The following is a 19,927-nucleotide window of genomic DNA, read 5'->3' as shown; positions in this document are numbered from 1 at the left end:
GGGTAGAGCACTAGTTTCCTGTGACCAAACAAAAATATAATTGCAAAATATTGTTTTTTTTTTTGGTATTGATGAACGACTTGAAGAATCGAAAAATATAATTGCAAAATAACCAGATCGAGTTCCGGTGAGTTTTATTAATTTTTTTTTTGTAGTAATTTTTTGTTTTTGGAAATGCCAAGATACCGGGAAATAATGCACTTGGAATTTGGAAATATGGAAATTTATCCTTGTTTACGATCTTTTGGGGCACGTTTGTTTGGCTTCACTAACCTGGACTGGACTGGACTAATTTTTAGTGTAATCCTCTCTTTGTTGGCTACCAGGACTAAGTTTAACTGGTATTAAGTGGGACTCGTTTTTACTAACTCCTTCGTTAGGTGGTCCTAGCGAGACCCCTCAAATACGAGCAGACTAGCTAAGACCGTCATCATCCTCCTGCTCGCTCGCCTTTTCGTGTTCGTCGTGCTCACCCTACTTGTCATGCTCATCTTGATCGTCCTAATCGATCTCATCCTGATCGCTGGAGTAACTTCATCGGCCATGCTCGCTCGCTCGAGCAGCCAAGAAATCGTCAGTCTCTCTCTCACTCATCATTTACAAATTCATTTGTTGTTTTGATTATGTGAAATCCGGATTGCTTTGATTCTGTGAAATCTGGGTTGGTCTTATGCTGTGAAATTGCTTGTTCTTCAATGATTTCTGCTTCTGGGTATTTTATGATGTAGTTTTACGGATTTGATTTCTGCTTCTGTGAAATTGCAAGTTCCATTTGTTGCCACTGTAAGTTAATTCATCTGTTTCTCTTGATTAAGTCTTTGACTACATTGTTTAGGTGACTTTTAACCTCCTGCATGGAGCTACTTGATATTGTATCTGTTAATCTATGCGATGTACAAGGTTTATCTTTCTATTTACTAATTTATCTTTGGGGGAATTTTGTCATAATGAGTTAGATAAGGGCTTTCTTGGGCTTATTTAGCATTATAATCAATTAATAAATGGGTCATATGGATCATAATTGTTGCATAAAGTAGTTAATTGGTTATCAATATCATCTGTAAGGAGTGATGTCTGGATTAAGTTTGCAGCTCTGTTCCTTTGTTTGGCAGTTTTGTATGGGTTGGATGTAAGCATGAATCCTAGATTGTAAGATTATCGTGCCCTTTAACTAAAGCTTGTCATGTATTTGATTGAAATAATATGAAATAAGCACAACTGGTTGCTGATGGTGATCCAATGTAGTTTTTGGGACCTAATGAGACAATGCTTTAGATACCTGAAACATCGGTACTGAAAATGAAACATTATTGAGAAAGTCTTAGAAAAACATCCTACCTTTATATATCGGTGCGTCAAATAAGCACACTCTTTCTTTTGCTTTATTTTTACAGCCAATTCTCTGTTTCTCTCTGATAGAATTGATGATATCGGAGCATTGATCTCCTTAACCTCATTTCCTTTAATGATTGGCTATACTTTCTTATGATATCAAAATAGGTTTTGTAGAAGGGTATGGATGGTGGGCATGATTGATGATATTAAAATGCCTGTTACGGAAACTAACCGAAACCCAATATTAGTTGACACAAAGACTTGTGTGAAAGATACACTTCCTGCTGAACCACAACGAAGAAATGGAAGGTATTCACCTTTATTAGCTTTTGTTTTGGGCTGATGTTTTGTTGCCATTGATGAGGAAATGCACCAGAATGAAGTGCGGAGTCTGCGGACTATACTAATACACCAAGTTCGAGAAAAGCAGTAGCATTGGTGACGTTTCAATTAGCATCCTCAGTAAGTGTACAAAGAAGCACAATTCTTGGAGTTGCTTCTTTGGGGTAATTGTTGTGTTGGTTGTGCCGTGAATGTCTTGTTCATATTATATCGTAGCCGTTGTTTGATTCAATTGTTGTAAGTTATTCTTTGGACGAAATCGTTAAACAAGAGTTGTAAAATTCAATTGTTTTGTATGGAAAGCTACGCTCAAGGTGCAAAGGATGTCTCTTTATCAAATATAGAAAAGTCATACAATGATGTTACAATTGTATGTTAAATTAGGATGAATGAATATGGTATTATTCATGGATTTTGGGAGGTTGTGAAGAAGAAATCGAAATTTTCTTCCTCCAAATTTGTGGTCTGATAAGTTAGAGTTTTTAACAATTTTGGGACATTTGGGTTGCTGAATGTTTATAGATTTCTGAATTTTAGAGGATTAGAAGGATTTTAGACCAAAAAGTGAGTAAGTTTGATGTACTGATTCTGAATTCCTATGTTGTAGGAAAGCGCTGTTTGTTTTTGCAAATTGCAATGCTACAATACACAAAAACTCAATATTTTCTTTCGTTTCCAAGCAATTGCGTTGAGTTTAATGTAATTATCATTTGATTTGACTGTGGGTATTTTGCAGTTGAGTTGGATGTAATTCTATCGTTAAAATTTGTAATTTCACTATTTTTCATTATCCTAGTTTTTAGTCCGACACTGCACCAAACGCTTCACTAAATCAGTCCAGCTTAGTCTATTCTACGCTAGTCCAGCTTAGTCCTTGAAGCTTAGTCCAGTCTGAAATATCCGGTGCAACAAACGCACCCTTAATTAATTAGAATTTCTAATTCGTTTAATTTATTTACGTGTTTTTGTTGCTTAATATTTGTTAAAGATTTAATTATTATTTTATTAGAATTAGATATTGACCCGATTGAGAGATGATGACGTTTTAGTAGCTGACAGATCTTGATGGATGCATGCTCTAAAATGGCAAATTTTTGGTTTGTGTGACAAATTTTAATTCATGTGGATTACATATTTGAAGAATGCATTTTTGTTCAAAAGTTGATATTATATTATGTGTTTTGAGATTCACTTTCAGGCAATTTTTATGGGATACTATAGATGCTTTAACCGTTTAGATATTTGTTTAAAAATAAAGAAATCAAAATTTAATGATTAAAAAGTCCGAAGTATTCTATGCTCTCAAGCACCATAGAAGGAAAAATGAAACCGAAAACAAGGAAAGGTATATGAAGAGCAAATACATCCACCATGTAGTCACAAACGATACAATATTGGTATTCACAAGTGAAATGAATGTGTTTTTAACACATTATTCGACTATTTTTACTATTTTACACCCCCACAGTTTCATATAGCAAGAATTTTGTACTATTTTACCATTTGACTACAGTGCATCAGTAATTCCATGGACAGTGACGTCTGCCTCCACAATGCAAGTATCCTTCAACACAAACCCCATGTTTGCCTGCTTGAATAATCCTAGAGTAATAAATCTCATCCATCCCCTCACCGAATTTGAGGCACTAAACCAGTAATTAGCTGCAATCATCAAAAATGATTCTCAGTTCAATAGTATATTGGAAAAAAGGGTTAAAGGGTGAATCCAAACTAACAGGACTCCTTGGGAAGGAACATCTATCGTAAGCAGCTTTACTCTTACGTTGTAAAAAATTTATTTCCACAAGGGTAAAACATGCAAATAGAGTTGGTTACGAACTTTTAGTAAAAGATAGAATTGGATGACACTAAACAAATTAAATTGTTGACTATATACGGTTTATTGTCCTGTTGCTGAAAACATTCAGTTGCTTTCTGCTAAATGCTAGAAGTTCAACATGAGTTTCAACATTTCAAGAGTGCACCAAATGGGCATGCCCCGGACACTGTAGTCTTCAAATTGCAGCACATTCTTGAAGAAACACTCGAATGTTTTCAGAAAATGGACCGTGAGGACAACTGATTGGGCTACCCGAATCCCAAAACGAATTAAACCCTAAAATCTTTCGCTACGAGCAACCAAAAATTGTGAACAATTTTAAAACCCTAAAATCTTTCTCTACGAGCAACCAAAAATTGTGAACAATTTTAGTAGGTTGCCGTCGGAAATTCTCGATATTGGCTTTCCACTGAACGCAGGTTCAATACTATATAGGTATGACCAACATGGTAAGCCATCTCGACTGAAACACCTCCAAGAACTAGAGTCTCATCGTCGTTCATGGTGGGAATTTTAGCATGATGGCGGCAATAAAACCACCCTTAATGGAATGTTTGTTAGATGTTCTAATCCTTGTTTGCTCGTATGATTATGTAGCAGTAGGATTAGGCAAAATCTTTACCTTTACCATAGTCATGCCTTCCATTCAGCTGGTCTAGGATCCGTAGGGTAAACTCTGCATATATTTGACAGCCAGGAGGAAGAGATTTCGGTTCGGCTAACGCCAGATAAAAAGCCAGATGGGTTCCAACTCCATTGCCTTTTCCATTGGGATAGAGCTGCATCTTCCTGCAACAACCACCAACACGTTTACAACACTTTCAGATAAACAGTGCTTAAGTTTTTGATATCTTCGAGAGAAATTTCTTTATACTAAGAGCGAAATCTAACAAGTTAGTGTTATATATACCATTTCTGGTCTCCAGCAATGAATGTTTTTGAGTCGTAGGATTCCGCATCTAGCTTTGATACGTTGTCAATCCTCCAAGTATTCTTGTACATAACAGGATCCTTTACCATTGATAGACGCTCTCCTTTGCCTTTGCTTCTCTCTTTAGAAAGGAAAACCTCTGCTCCCAACACACACGTGTCATCTATGAGAAATCCATTTGAAGCTTCAGTGAAATCTTTGTGGGAGAGAAATTGATCGAATCCCCAATCGAGTTTCATCCCATAAAACCTCCTTTCCTTTGGTTCTGAGCAATGCATATTTTAAAAAGATATGAGACGACGCTTCACAAATATGAGAACTATAAGCCTTTTTTATTCGGTGAGTTAAAAGAAAGAAATGGTACCTTGAAGAACGAAGTAATTGCCGTTGTTCTGATCGAGTATAAACAACCTGAAAACAGCATACACTTCCGAAGAAATCTGGGGAGCAGTTGCTCCAGACATTACCAAGTAGAGAGAGATGTGATCTTTCACATTCCTCTTCTTGTTTCCATTTGGATAGAAAACCAGTTTCCTGCAGCAAAACAGCAATTTGTAGTACTCTAACGCAGCTCCGAAAAAAGAAGAAACAATAGCAATTAACGCAAAGCTTATGAGAAAAGGAACAGTAAGAACTTGTTCTCAGAAATAGAGAGAAAAGATTGTACCATTTGTATCCTCCGGCTTCAAAATCCCCAGATTCATATTTCTCCAAGTTATGTTTGGTGAGCAACGAAATCGATTGTACTTTTAGTGTGTAATGGGTTGGTGGTGCATCCGAAATTGTCCTCAGTATCCCTGAAAATAAACGTGTACAATAGCTACTAATTTCCAACTTCAACACACTCAAGCAAACAGATAAAGTATCTTACCATCTTGGTCATCGAAGTTGAGACTCGTCATATCAACAAACTTGATTTTCCGATAATTCAATACAAGTTACAAAGGATTCAACCCGGTTTTCTGTTCTAGAACCAAATATGTTTTCCTGCTTATAAGGAAAAGTTAAAGGTGTATTATTCCTAACTTGAAAGCTTTTAAGGATAGAAATGTTATGCTTTGCTTCAAAAGTGTTGCCATTGTTTCATTTGAAAGGTATCCACCACCTGCTTGTAAGGAAAAATAAAGGATATAAATGTTGCATATAACGCTTTACTGCAGTGGCAAAAAGCAATCATGCCTATGCACCTTAGTGCAGGTTCGATCTCTACCGGCCGATCCCTCCCCCTGAACACTAACAATTGAACCTAGCAACGCTATTGTTTGTCAAGAAAAAAAAAAAAACAATAGAACCGTCTTGCTTTGCTTTGAAAGGTATGCTTTGCTTCAAAAGGTTGCCTTTTTTTCATTGAAAAGGTATCCATCACCTGATTTTAGGTGCTTCAAAACACATATTCTGCAATTTTATTTCTTTTTAAACTGTAGAATGGTTACGGTTTAGCATTGTCAGGGAAGTTAAGATTACACAAGCAAAACAAAGTTTCAGCTATACACAAGTGATGTTAGTCGTATGACATTACTGGTCAGGACTCAATATATTTGGCGCTCAACCATATTTTTGAAAGAAAAATGCATTTCAATCATTTTTGAAACAAAAGCACAAACTTGAGCCCAAATTCAAAGATAAAAATGCCTTTCAGCCACAAGTCATTTGGTGGGAAAGGATTGCTGCTCTAGAGTTCTATTGAAGCGCCACATTCAGTACAAACCATATCGTGACGCAGAACTTTCATTTATATTCGAAAGTCAGTTAACATCATTTTAGCAACATTGAAACTGAAGACAAGCAGACTGCAGTGCTTTTGCAGCTCCGATGACAGTGACTTTGGCCTTCTGTACCAAATAAAAATATAATTGAAAAATACCCAGATCGAGTTGCGGTGAGTTTTTTAATTTTTTTTTTTCAGTGATTTTTGTTTTTGGAAATGCCAAGATACTGGGTAATAATGCACTTGGAATTTGGAAATATGAAAACCTATCCTTGTTTATGATCTTTTGGTTGATTAGAATTTCTTAATTTGTTTAATGGGTAAATCTCAATTTACTATCCGCATGTTTCGTAATTTTCAACATTTGGTACATTAAATTTTTTTCGTTCCAGAGTCATACCTAAAGTGTAAATTTTGGGACAGTTTCATACATCTGTAAGTCAAACTGTTAAGTCTCCTGTTAACTGATAACGTGGCGCCCATGTGGACATTGACAGGGCGCAGAAGAAAATGCTTTGAATTGGTGTATATTCTTCTCAATAAGAGGTACTTATAGGTGTACAACCCTAACATAAATGGAAAGAGAACTAATTACAAGTAATTACAAGAGAATACATGGGATTCCATATCAATTAGGGATCATACCTAAAATACAAAGTCAACACTCCCCCTCAAGTTGGTGCATATATATCGCTTATGCCCAACTTGTGTAAGAAACTTGAAAACTTTGTGACTTGAAACAGTTTTTGTGAGGATATCTACCAACTGATCTTTTGTTCTTATCATCGTTACTTCAATTATTTTTCCTTCTAATTTTTCTTTGATGAAGAACCAGTCAATTTCAACATGCTTTGTTTTATCATGTTGTATCAGATTATGTGCAATGTCACGAGCAGCTTTATTACCATAAAATAATTTCATGGGCTGATCATGTTGTATACCCAAATCGCTTAACAGAAGCTTAAGCCGCAAAATTTCACAAATCCCCAAAGTCATACCTCTGTATTCGGCTTCTGCACTGGAACAAGCAACCACATTATGTTTCTTACTTCTCCCTGTAACCAAGTTACCCCCAACAAACGTAAAGTAACCTGATGTTGAGCGCTTATCATCAATGGAACCTGCTCAGTCTGCATCAGTATAGCCTTTAACACTAAAGTGATTATTCCTTTTAAACAAAATTCCTTTGCCCGAACTTCCCTTCAAATATCGCAATATTCTCATCACGGCATTCATATGTTGTTCTCCAGGATCATGCATGTATTGACTCACTACACTCAAGACATAAGCAAGGTCCAGTCTTGTGTGTGCCAAATACATCAAACGGCCTACTAACCTTTGGTATCTTCCTTTGTCAACTGGTACTTGATTAAGATCAACACTAAGCTTCAATCCTTCTTCTAATGGTGTAGCTACTGGCTGACAAGCTGACATGCCAGTTTCGTGCAACAAATTAATAATATATTTCTTCTGAGACAAGAAAATTCTAGAACTGCTTCTCAACACCTTAATCCCTAAAAAATATTTCAGGGATCCAAGGTCCTTCATTTCAAATTCTGTAGACAGGTATCTTTGCAAGGCCGCACGTTCTTCTGGATCATTACCTGTTACCACCATATCATCTACATACACAATAAGTGCAGTAAGCTTCCCATTTTGTCTTTTTAGGAACAAAGTATGATCAAAGTTACTTTGTCTGTAACCAAATGCTCCCATAGATTTTGTGAATCTTCCAAACCATGCTCGAGGGGACTGCTTCAAGCCAAGGATTTCTTCAATTTGCACACCTTTCTTTTTGTATTTATCTGGAGCATTACATCTCGGTGGAAGATTCATATAAATCTCTTATGTCAAATCTCTATGCAAGAAGGCATTCTTCACATCAAACTGTTGTAACGGCCAATCAAGATTTGCAGCCAAGGACAACAAAACACGAACTGTGTTGATCTTGGCCACAGGAGCAAATGTATATGTATAGTCAATTCCATTTTTTTTAGTGTATCCTTTTGCTACCGGTTTTGCCTTGAAGCGATCCACCGTCCCATCAGCTTTATACTTCACGGTATAAACCCATTTACATCCCCTAGGTTTCTTGCCTGTTGGTAAGTCTATGATCTCCCAGGTAGCATTCTTCTTCAAAGACTTCAACTTTTCATTCATTGCTGCTTGCCAACGTGAATCAACTAAAGCCTCCTGCACACAGTTAGGAATAGATACAGTAGATAATAGATGCACAAATGACCTATTTGATTCTGACAAGTGACTGGTAAACACATAATTACTTAACGGGTATAACACATTAGACTCAGGGTTGGGCTTACTCATCGGATACCTAGTTTTGCATTTAGGGTCAGCTTCATAAGTTTAGGAATACCTCGATTGACGTGATCAAGGAGACGACGTGGTGGTGGTGCATCCGGGATCAAAGATGATTGATTATGGTTATTGGGACTTGAGATCGACTGCGAGATAGCTGGCGACATAGGATTGTTCGGTGGTGAGGAACCTGTTAATGAGCTATCAAGCAATGAGTTATCTGGCGATGTCGACTCGTCCCTTTCAAGGTTTTCAACATTGTTTCCATGTGAATGATCACCACTTGTCTCCAAGACATTACCACTTAGTTCCAATTCATTCACTTCATTGTTTTTGTGTGAATGATCACCACTTATTTCCAAGACATCACCACTTAAATCCAAATCATTCACACTATCTATATCTGGAATAGTATAATCAAGAGTTTGAACTTCAGGTTTGATTCTCCCCCTGAAGTGAGGACTCGGGATTGGCAATGTACATATCATTCTCATGAAATGCAACATCCACAGTGACAAACAATTTTTTCGTCGAAGGGTGATAACAACGATACCCCTTTTGATTTGAGGCATACCCCACAAACACACACTGTAAGGCCCGAGGTTCATGCTTACTTCGCTGCTGTTTATAAAGATGAAAGAATGTCACACAGCCAAACACCTGAGGTGGAAGATTAGGAACTGTCGAAGCATCAATATATGAAGAAAGAGTCTAGAGCGGTGTTTGAAAGTCGACTGATCAAGATGGAACACGATTCATGAGATACGCAGCTGAGGTGAGAGGTTATCCCCAAAAAGATAACGAGAGACGTGCCTTGAGCAAAGAGGCACGAACAACCTCTAGAAGCTGACAATTCTAGCGTTCTCCAACACCATTTTGTTGTGGAGTATATGGACATGTAGTCTGATGAACAATACCATGATGATCAAGAAAGGCACGAAGTTCAGAGTTTACATATTCGCCGCCATTGTCACTCCTAAGAACCTGTATTTGTGACTTATATTATACTTGTACCATTTTGTAAAACCGTTGAAACAAAGATGTAACTTCACTTTTGGACTTCATCAAACAAACCCAAGTCATACGTGTGCAGTCATTAATAAAAGTAACAAACCAATGAGCACCACCAAGTGTAACAATTTTAGATGTCCTCCAAACATTAGAATGAATTATCATAAACGGGATTGAACTTTTATACAAACTTGGTGGAAACAAAGTACAATGACTTTTAGCCATTTCACAAACACCACATTTAAAGCTAGAAATGTCATGCTTAACAAATAGGCTAGGAAACAACCTTCGTAAATAGCCGAAAGAAGCATGTCCAAGTTGACAATGCCACAACCAAACCTCTGAAGCTTTATCCCTCTCCCTATGAGATCCTTCCACGGCAAGAGCTTGAGTCAAATTTTGAGAACTGTCCAATGTCAGCTCCAAGTAGTAGAGTTTTCCCTCCGAATACCATAACCAATCGTCTTACGAGTCCTGAATGTCCTTAAAAACACAAAAAAGAAGGCCAAAAAAAATAACAAGGTAATGTAGGGTTACAGTTATTTGAGCAACAGATAATAAATTATAGTCAAAGGAAGGAACAACAAGTACGGAGTTAAGATTCAGGGTATCAGAGAGAGATATCACCTTCCCCAATAATGGGGACAACATTACCATTGGCAACACTAACTATAGTATTGGTAGATGGTTTTAGGGTTTGTACCTATCTAGAATCACAACTCATATATTCACTAGAACTAGAATTAATTATCCATGAACTATTCATAACAGATGCAGAAACTTTGAAAGTCGTACAATTAGTACCTGTATGGTCAGAATCTACCTGAGCTTCAGCAACCAATGCACGTGACTTGAACCGGTCACGATCGGTCCTACTTTCCTGTTCGGTTTGATCAGATCGATGCATAGTGGTATGAGCCCAAAGTGCCACGGCTCCAAGTAATTTGAGTGGGAAAAGATATGGCCCAAATTCCCAGGCCGACAAAAAATATGTAACTTGGGCTAAAAAAGAATAGTAGCCAAAACCCAACAAACGACGTTTTTATTTTTCTTTTCTTCTTTTCTTTTCTTTTTTTTTTTCTCGTTTTCTTCTCTCTTTTTTTTTTTATTTTTTTTTTTTTTATAATAAAAACAAGGTGCAGGGTTGCATACTTGCATTGCAGAAAAGATATCAATTATGCAGCCGCAATAGTAGCGACGAGGAATATGCAAAGAGTCCTCGGAGATACGCTTCAACCAAGTTCAACGAAATCGGGTTTTCTAGTAGACGGGGACTACGGGATTTCGACCGACAGGAATCGGCGATGATCGCAAACCTAGTGTTGCTGAGAACATTTCAACAGGAGCGGCTTAACAACAATGGGTCAAAAAACTGGGTTGGTTCGCAGACGGATTCGAGAGTTTCGTCTCTTGCAGCAGCAAAATTTCTAAGTTGGGTTTCAATTCGTGGGTACGTGATGCAGCAGTGGATCGTGGCGAGTGGATGCAAGGATCGGTTCGATGAACTTCGGTCAGCAACGACGGCATCGCTCGCTGGTCGGACGGACACTCTACACAACTGGCTATGTGGTTGGTGTGGTTGTCAATTGACTCGAATCAGTAACAACGGCGTCGCTCGCCGATTTCACGGTGTGCAGCACAACTGGCTGCACGGCGTCAGAATTGTGAATAATTTTGCGAAAATAATATTTTTTTTCTTTCAATTTTCCTTAACCTGGCTCTGGTGCTAAGAAGAAAATGCTTTGAATTGGTGTATATTCTTCTCAATAAGAGGTACTTATAGGTGTACAACCCTAACATAAATGGAAAGAAAACTAATTACAAGTAATTACAAGAGAATACATGGGATTATATATCAATTAGAGATCTACCTAAAATACAAAGTCAACAGGCGCCACGTGTTAATAGAGGGTCCACTTGAATATTAAAAAAATAAAAAATTTTAAATTTAAATTTTAAAAATACAAAAAATAAAAAAAATCCCCCTCCTCGGTCTCCTACCTCCCCCATCCCCCTCCCATCCTTCCTTCCTCTGCAACCCGCACCTCCCTCCCTTCCATCTCTCCTCTGCAACCCACAACACCTCCACCATTCCTCTCCCAAGCCCCGCGAGAACAGAATCGCCCCCGAAAAAAAAAAAAAAAATCTCATATCTTCCTTCTTCCTTTCACCGCCGACCTACCTGCAAGTCCAAGCCACCAACCAAGCCTTCGCATCCGTCATCATCTTCAAAAAAAAAAAAAAAAAAAAAAGGGTTTCGATTTACTAAAGGACTTGCTTGTAACTCTGGCCGTTTCCTCCATAATTCCATACCAGCTCCCCAAAATTTCAAAATCCAAGCGAATCCCATTTCTGGGAAATGTTAATATGGTGCTCTCCAACGTTACAATCTATGAAATCGATGTGGGTTCGTTGCATTTCGAGCTGGGAGACAACGGAATCGCAGTTATTGATTCTGGGGTCACCTGCAATCTGAATATGAATTGGCACTATTCTTACAGTACTTGGAGTGCTCCTATTGTTGTTTTGGATGAAAGTCGTGCTTCGATTCAGAAGCAATCAAAAACCGAAACAATAAAATTCAAAACTTTCCCACAAAAGGAAATTTCCCGAAAATCCCATCTTACGGAATCGGTACTTCCAAAACACGAGAATGCTGCTGGAGAAAAGTCTGCTGCATCAAAGCTTGTTACTGCTACTGCTTCAGAGAGAGAAGAAATTTGAAGGTTTTGCTGAGAAATTTGAGGGTTAGGGTTCGAGCAGAGGGCCTCAGAGAGAGAAGAAAAATTATGGGTCTCGGGTTTGTGAAATTGTTGGACGAAAACGGAAAATGGCATTGTCTCCAGGGTCGGGGAGATTCTGGTCTCGCGGGACTTGGGGACGGGTCGGCGGTGGACCGCCAACGACGAGGGTTGGGGTGTAGGAGAAGGAGGAGGAAGAAGAGGGTGGGGGTTAGGAGAAAAATGGTGGAGGAGGTGGTGGTGTGGAGAGGAATGGTAGAGGTTTTGCGGGTTGCAGAGGAGAGATGGAAGGGAGGGAGGAGAATGGGAAGGTAGGAGACGCCGGGGGGGATTTTTTTTTTTGTATTTTTTTTTTTAATTTAATTTTTTTTAATATTCAAGTCCCCCCCCCCAAACAATTGATGTAGGCGCCACATCATCAGTTAACGAGAGACTTAACAATTTGACTAACGTATGTATGAGACTGTCCCAAAATTTATACTTTAGATATGACTTCTGCGACAAAAAAAAACTTGATGTACTAAATATTAAAACCACGAAACATAAGGGTGATAAATTGAGATTTACCTTTGTTTAATTTATTTACGCGTTTTTGTTGCTTAATATTTGTGAAGGATTTAATTATTATTTTATTACAATTTGACATTGACCCGATTTAGAGATCATAGCGTTTAAGTGGATGAAAGATTTTGATGGATGCATGCTTTGAAATGGAAAATTTTTGGTTTGTAGTGTTGAAAAAAGGACAACTTTTAATTCATGTCGATTACGTATGTGAAGAATCTCTGGCATTTTCTTTATGAAGTTGATATTATGTCATGTGATTTTAGATTCACTTTCAGGCAATTTTTGTTTTTTGTTCAAAACTTTCGAAACACAGAAGTAAATTTGAGTTTTAACATGATGGTTCCCACTGTCATCTGCAAGAGTTGTGTATCGTTGATCGATGTTTTTTTCATTGCATTGCTTGTATAGATCTGACACAATCGGGAAGAAGTGATTATTTTAGGAAGATTTATCGTAAAACCTCACAAGCATGTGCAATCTTAAAGTGGCTTAATTTAAGTACAAGCGACACGGTTAGACTTTATTGGAAGCATTGTTGCGAGGGCGGATAAGATGTCAAAACTGATTAGGGTGTTCATTTTATGTTTTTCTGCAGGTGATCATTGAAAGATATTCCAGGATAGGCCACCTGCCTGAAATGGAAAAGAAAAAGTATGTTTTACTTGTCACAGTTCTCTTCATTTTCTACAAGGTCAATGTTTCTTTCGTCAAGAACAAACTTAAATGCCATATGACATCAGAGTTGTATAATTTTAGATCGAAACTTGTAAATAACACTTTCTAGGATCAAGGATTTCGATATTCTTATTGGTCAGTAAAGTTTCCATCTCTAGGTCCTTCTTCCTGGTTTCTGTGACATATTTATGTTGGAACCTAAATTGCTTCTGGTTCCAAGCATCGAAGGCAGTAGGTGAAGCTCCAATGGATGAGTTGCTGCTGAATCGAAGAAGAAAGAAGAAAACAAGGGTTTTAGACTCTAATGGCTAGTTTTATTTAATCTGTTTGTGTAAGTGAGTGACAAATGCACACTCTAGATTAGATCACTTAAAACCCCAATGAATGGCTAGGATTAAATCTGGAGAAGAATAGGTGTAACTCATACTACATGTTTGTTCCCCAGCACAATTTAGAGATAAGTTTGTGAGTTGGCAATGTACCAAAACCCTACAAACATTCTCTATATAAATCAAAATATGGCTGATGCATTTGCATAGCCTTGTTGCCATCAAAACCTGCAACATTCCTTATTCCATTTTTCATTTCAAATCCCTAGAAAACTAATCAAAACAGTGATCACAACACACCAAGATACAAACTTTATCATGGCCTCATAGCCTAGTTGTTGATCTTTCTATTTTCTAGGCGTTTTCTATGGATTTTGATATCTTTGGGAACACTCAGATGGTGTTTCAAACCATAAGAATCAAACATTAAGCCTACAAATGAAGGGATCCAATAGCAATGAGCTAAAAGCTCATGTCTTTGATAAGGAAAACTATGATTTTTGGAGAATAAGGATGACTACCAACTTCAAGTCTTATGACTTCTGGGATATGGTCTAGTATAGGTATGAGCTACCTGAGGTGGAGGTTGATGCTTTAGAGGAGGACCTCACAGAAAAACAAACTGCAATCTTGAAGCAAAATCGAATGGATGATGCTAGAGCACTTGGAATCATCCAAGGAGTTGTCTCAAATGTCATCTTTCCAAGGATAGCAGATCAAAAAACTGCAAAGAGTGCTTGGGAGGTTTTACAACAAGAATACAGAGGAGACACTGATAGGAGCATATTTATGCTACTTAGTTATGTTGTTTCCTTGCATTTAGTGAGTTAATTACTATTTATTTTAGTCGTTTAAGCTATTTTCGTATGTTTTTAGGTCCATAATGGCAAAAGGAGCAAGAAAGGGCATTTTGAAGCTAAATGGAGCAGTTTTGGGTATGGATTGGATAGCTTAACCATGGAGCAAAGAGGATGGACGAAATTGAAGTCAAGAAGGGCTAGGAAAGGCTAAAAATCTGGAGAAGAAGTCCAAATGCAAAGAAGATAAGGAAGTAGCAAGAAATAAAGAATCTTATCCAACCTTATCTTATCCTATCCTAACCAACCTTATCATTTCCTAACTCTAACATTATCCTATCCTATCCTATCCAAATCAGGTTAGGACTTAAATTTAGCTAATTAGAAGGGATTAATTACACATTTAAACACCTATTTCAGTTTCTAGAAGCTTTATCCATTTGTTTGCCGCATGTGGACCATTCCTTGTAGGTTTAGGAGTTGCAATCCTTCATCTACACCTATATCATATGTCCTTGTCCCTTTAGGTTTAGGAATCTGCTCTAAACACTCTTTCTAGAACACCTTATCTTCTCCCTACATGTGTGCCGCACCTATCCTTCTACAAGACCCTTAAATCTAGCCGTGCACTACCTATCTCATTCCCCTTTGGTTTCTGCCTAGACTTAAAGCTTTCCCATGGAATTGTGCAATCCTTTTCCTTCACTAAGTGTGCATAATTAGCCTATAAATACAGCCCTATGCCGCACCATTCAATTCATCCACTCACTCATTCATTCATTCATACTTTCAGCCATCAAACACCACAATTCACCCTACACCACCTTAGTGCCGCAAGCAAGGAAGGAAGAGAGGAGGACTTGTGCAATCTGCCATCCAAGGGAGTGCCGTGCATGCCATTGGAGTGTGGAGCATTTTCTTGGTTCTTTCTATCCTTAGTCTTAGTTTAATGTTTATGTTAATTTGGTTTTCAATTATGATGAACATGAGGAACTAATTTCTTTTTAGTTGGAGATGAATTCGAAGCCATGATTATATGTTTTATATGAATTGATTACGTCCGGTTATTGTTTCTTAAGGCATGAATGTGATTTGCTTATCTAAGTTATTAAAACTGGTTTATGTATGTGGGTTGGGTGTCGACACTTAATTTGCATGCATGAATTTGATGCTAGAATATAAGGGGTTTCACGTAATTGTTATTCCCTTATATTCACGAGTAGTGGAGGTTGCTAGTCACAATCGCGTTAAGTAAATCCTTGGTATGAGTCTCATGCGTTTCATAGTGATGAATGTCTTGTCAATGCTTATAGTTTTCACAAAACTTAATGACTTTTGATATGTATCTTTGTTATGCGTTTCATATAAAGAACTTAAAAAAGATAATTTGGTTGCAATGCGTTTTCCTTCAATTCAATGAAATAAGGAAACTTGAGGGTTAGTTGTGCGATGCAACTAACTTGGGGAGTTGTCATTCATAGTCTAAAGGAAAAATAACTGGAAATTAGTTTATATGCATATATCATGTGTCGAGAAGGACCCTCTAACTAGCCTTTCACCCATTTAATTCACCTAATTTCGTTTTTACAAAGTGTTTTCTACAAAGTTTTTGTTTTAAGTTTTAAATTCGTCAAAAACAATCCCCCTTTCATTTAGTCTTCATATTTGAGTCAAAATCTGTTTTCCTTGAGTCTTTTGAGTCAAGTCAAGTCCTATTTTCGTCCAAAACACTTGTTGAGTCTAAAATTGAGTCTTTTTTATTGTTGGTTGCTGTTTTACGTGGGTTAAGTTACTTTAAAGCTATAGAGTCTAGTTTAGTATTTTTGAGTATTTAATTTGTGTGATTCGCATTCCATGTAATCCTGTCTAGAACGATTCCCTACTTACATAAACTACTCACAATTTTCACGTTGATGCCCCCACCCATTGTGTTGACAAACACCTCACACTCGCCCAGACTAAAAACAACTAGTTTTTTTATTAGAGAACCAAAACACATAAAGAGAGATACCTTAATCAGAGAAAAAACATTGCAAAAGGAACACCACCACCTCAAATTAACTACTACAAGACAGAAGATCAAATCGCATGAACATTTTCAACAAAAAGGCTCTTCCAAAGGAAAGATTTCAATTACCTAAGGGGATTGCTTGGCCTGACAACCAGAACCAATTTAGAGGGGAGTGTTGGAACCTAAATTGCTTCTGGTTCCAAGCATCGAAGGCAACAAGTGAAGCTCCAATGGATGAGTTGCTGCTGAATCGAAGAAGAAAGAAGAAAACAAGGGTTTTAGACTCTAACAGCTAGTTTTATTTAAAAGCTTTTGTTTGTGTAAGTGAGTGACAAGTGTACACTCTAGATTAAAGCACTTAAAACCCCAATGAAGGCTAGGATTAAATATGGAGAAGAATAGGCGTAACTCATAGTACATGTTTATCCCCTAGCACAATTTAGAAATAAGTTTGTGAGTTGGCAATGTACCAAAACCCTACAACATTCTCTATACAAATCAAAATATGGCTGATGTACTTGCATAGCCTTGTAGTCGTCAAAACCTGCAACATTCCTTATTCCATTTGTCATTTCAAATCCCTAGAAAACTAATCAAAACAGTGAATCAAAACACACCAAGATACAAACTTTATCAACTTATAGGAATCCTGACTATATAACTCTTCGTTCTTGAATAACAGAGAGCTTGGCTTCTGTAACTCGCTCTGTGTTCTGAGAATCTTTTTTGCTTGGATGAATTTCCTTTATCTGCAGTTTTGTATAATCCGAATGTTTAGTTCAAAAAATTAGTAGAAATTAGTTGGTTTACTTCCTTGACAATTTTAGCTAACTGTTTATGCATTCTCACTTTGAGGAGAATAACCTCTATTTCGTGTTTCCTTGTATCTTCTAGATTCCTAGTTCCTAGAGATATGTCTGTCAGGGCAGTTTATCCATATCTTAAGCAGCAGGCTTCACTTGACCCCAAGGAAAGCTCTTTTTGTTTTTGTGAAGAACACTTTACCTTAAACAGGTAAAGAGCTGCTTATTATTCATTTCACCAGTACATTTCAGCGCCTGCATCATGTTTTCGGAACCATTTTAACAGTTTGTTGTGTGTATTTATTTACAGCCAGTCGCTTGGATTCCATCTATGAAACTTACAAGGAGGATGACGGTTTCCTGTATATGTGTTACAAGCAGCGAGAAAACTTTTGGCTAATCTTGCCATCTCCTCCCCTAATTATCTAATCGCCTCGTCCATATCAGTGACTTGTAAGTATTCATTGTTAACTTGTTCTCAATCAGAACGGACCTGTGAGGCTTGCTTCACTCTCCATTATCATGTTCTTTGTATATTTGATTCATTGTGAATTCTGTAAAGTTCGCAACTTTTAATAAATGCAACATTTACCAATTCAGTATTGTCTCATTTTTCTTTCTTGTCCCAATACATTTCCACCGTAAACTACCAAATTGAAGATCAACAAAAAAAAAGGATTTTCTACGGTGCCCCAGAGTATGGGATGTTGGAAATTTTGAGTAGAAATTTCTTTGTCCCACATTGGCCATTCCCAAAAGGTTTCCTCACTTTAGAAGGTTTTATCCCTTATAAAAAGTAATTGGAGAGATAGGCCTTGGAGACAATTGGACTCCCCCTTGGGGTTAGGCTTTGGGGTGTACTAATTAATATATAATTAATTATCAAAAGATGAGTACCATTCTCTTCGTCTCATCGAGAAGTATGATTTTCGTTTTCGAATCACTTGATTTCGTTGAGTATTGAAGAAGTTATGAACGTTTAAAGTTTACCCAGTTTCTGGCGAGTTTTCCAGTTTTCCCTCGAACCAGTCAACTTTGAGGCTATTTTCCGACCATCTCCGACAACCATTGGGCTTCTAAAGTTTACCCAGTTTCCGGCAAGTTTTCCAGTTTTCCTTTAGACCAGTCAACTTTGAGGCTATTTTCCGACCATCTCTAGCAACCATTGGGCTTCCAAATAGGTATAATCTTATTCTACACTTTCTATCTTCATTTTGATAAATTATGGGTTGAATTTGGTTAAGATACGATTGAGTTACGAAGCTTTGAAAATTACCCAAACTTCCGGCCAAGAGCTCTGGGACACTTAACAGAGTTTTTAACGAAATGACCAAAATGATGGATGATGGATAATCTCAGGGATCACTTCTATTGATTTGAAATCTCAAGGACCAAAGTGAAGAGTTATGCAAATCTCAGGGACTATTTTGGCTAAAAAGCCTATTTTATATATAAGGTGATTTTGTATAAAATCAATTAAAAGTTATGATATTAACAATAGGTCAATCAAATTTATTGGAATTATACATAGGTCAATGAGATTTTAAGATACATTTAAACACCTCAATCAAATTAAAATTACAAATGATGCCATTACCATTTAAAACACTAAACTTTTCCATCTCCTTCATTGTAAATCGCGCCTCCCACCACCTTCAGACTTCAACCACCCCGCCTCCTACCACCTTCAACCTCCATTACTGTAACCTCCCCAGCCTCCCACCATCTTCAATCTCCATTTTTCGGACACTGCAACGCAATGTCTGTTTCTGGTTCTGTGGATTTAGACACTTCGTTGCAGTGTCTGTTTCATGTTCTGTGATTATGCATTGAGATTCAAATAGATTTGTGGATTCAGACACTGCAACGCGGTATTTGTTTCTTGTTTTGTGAATTTAGACACTTCATTGTAGTGTCTATGTCATGTTGTGCTTTTACGTTAATGTGCTTTTACGGCGTCAAAGTCTTCCTCACGTATTTGCTACCACGTGCCCCACTCCCTCCGACGTCCAGAACGTTTGATCCATCAATAACTCTAACGTCCTTGCCGTCTCAAGCATGTCTACGTCACCCGACTCCGTCATCAAGATCCTCAACACCCCTTTTAAATCCCCCTGCCCCGCCTCCGATTCCAAACCCTGGCAGCCCAAAATCGAGTCCTTCCTCGACAATTCAATGACCTGTGGGCAAATAAGACACTGCGGCAGAGGAAGACGTGGGGAGGACGGCCAGTGAGGTGGTGGATGCGGTCAACAAGTGACTAGTTGATTCTTTAGCAGCTTCCATTTTCCTGCCACCTTTGGCCGACACTATCCATGGATTCATTACCTGCTCCTCCTCTCCTTATGTTCTGGTTTTGCCTATCCCTCTCTTTTCTCCATCATCACTCTCTCTCTTTCTCTCTGTCGTTCGCTCATTGTAAGTAAAAATCAGCAGCGTCTTCTTCTTCCTTTCTTTTTCTTCAGAGGGTATTTTGGTGTTTTCATGGATTTTATAATGACTTAAAACTTATGTGGCATTC

At 37.7% G+C, this 19,927-nt stretch overlaps 1 protein-coding gene and 1 pseudogene across 1 annotated transcript; one reads left to right on the top strand and one right to left on the bottom strand.

The window, feature by feature from the left end:
- The first annotated feature begins 61 nt into the window (after positions 1-61).
- On the top strand, positions 62-17,999 carry LOC125477392 (annotated as a pseudogene).
- Positions 3,028-5,465, bottom strand: LOC103950421 (BTB/POZ and MATH domain-containing protein 3). The gene is made up of 6 exons (XM_048584544.1): positions 5,320-5,465; positions 5,116-5,245; positions 4,813-4,982; positions 4,428-4,713; positions 4,140-4,306; positions 3,028-3,339 (listed from the first exon to the last, which is right to left on the bottom strand). Exons 1-6 carry the CDS (start codon positions 5,348-5,350, stop codon positions 3,185-3,187), a joined length of 939 nt encoding a protein of 312 aa, XP_048440501.1. The 5' UTR covers positions 5,351-5,465; the 3' UTR covers positions 3,028-3,184.
- Positions 18,000-19,927: the final 1,928 nt, after the last annotated feature.

Source organism: the organism of the source record quoted next, unplaced genomic scaffold (genome assembly GCF_019419815.1).
Source record: "Pyrus x bretschneideri cultivar Hongxiangsu unplaced genomic scaffold, Pyrus_bretschneideri_v1 Contig21, whole genome shotgun sequence".
NCBI lineage: Eukaryota > Viridiplantae > Streptophyta > Magnoliopsida > Rosales > Rosaceae > Pyrus > Pyrus x bretschneideri.
This window is presented reverse-complemented; position numbering and strand designations above follow the sequence as displayed.

Excerpts from the sequence above, each read along its gene's own strand:
- LOC103950421 (XM_048584544.1), bottom strand. The coding sequence starts at position 5,350 with ATGACGAGTCTCAACTTCGATGACCAAGATG. Across the intron at positions 5,246-5,319 it reads CAACTTCGATGACCAAGATG|GGATACTGAGGACAATTTCG; the intron begins GTAAGATACTTT and ends GTTTATTTTCAG. Across the intron at positions 4,307-4,427 it reads ATTGCTGGAGACCAGAAATG|GAAGATGCAGCTCTATCCCA; the intron begins GTATATATAACA and ends TGGTTGTTGCAG.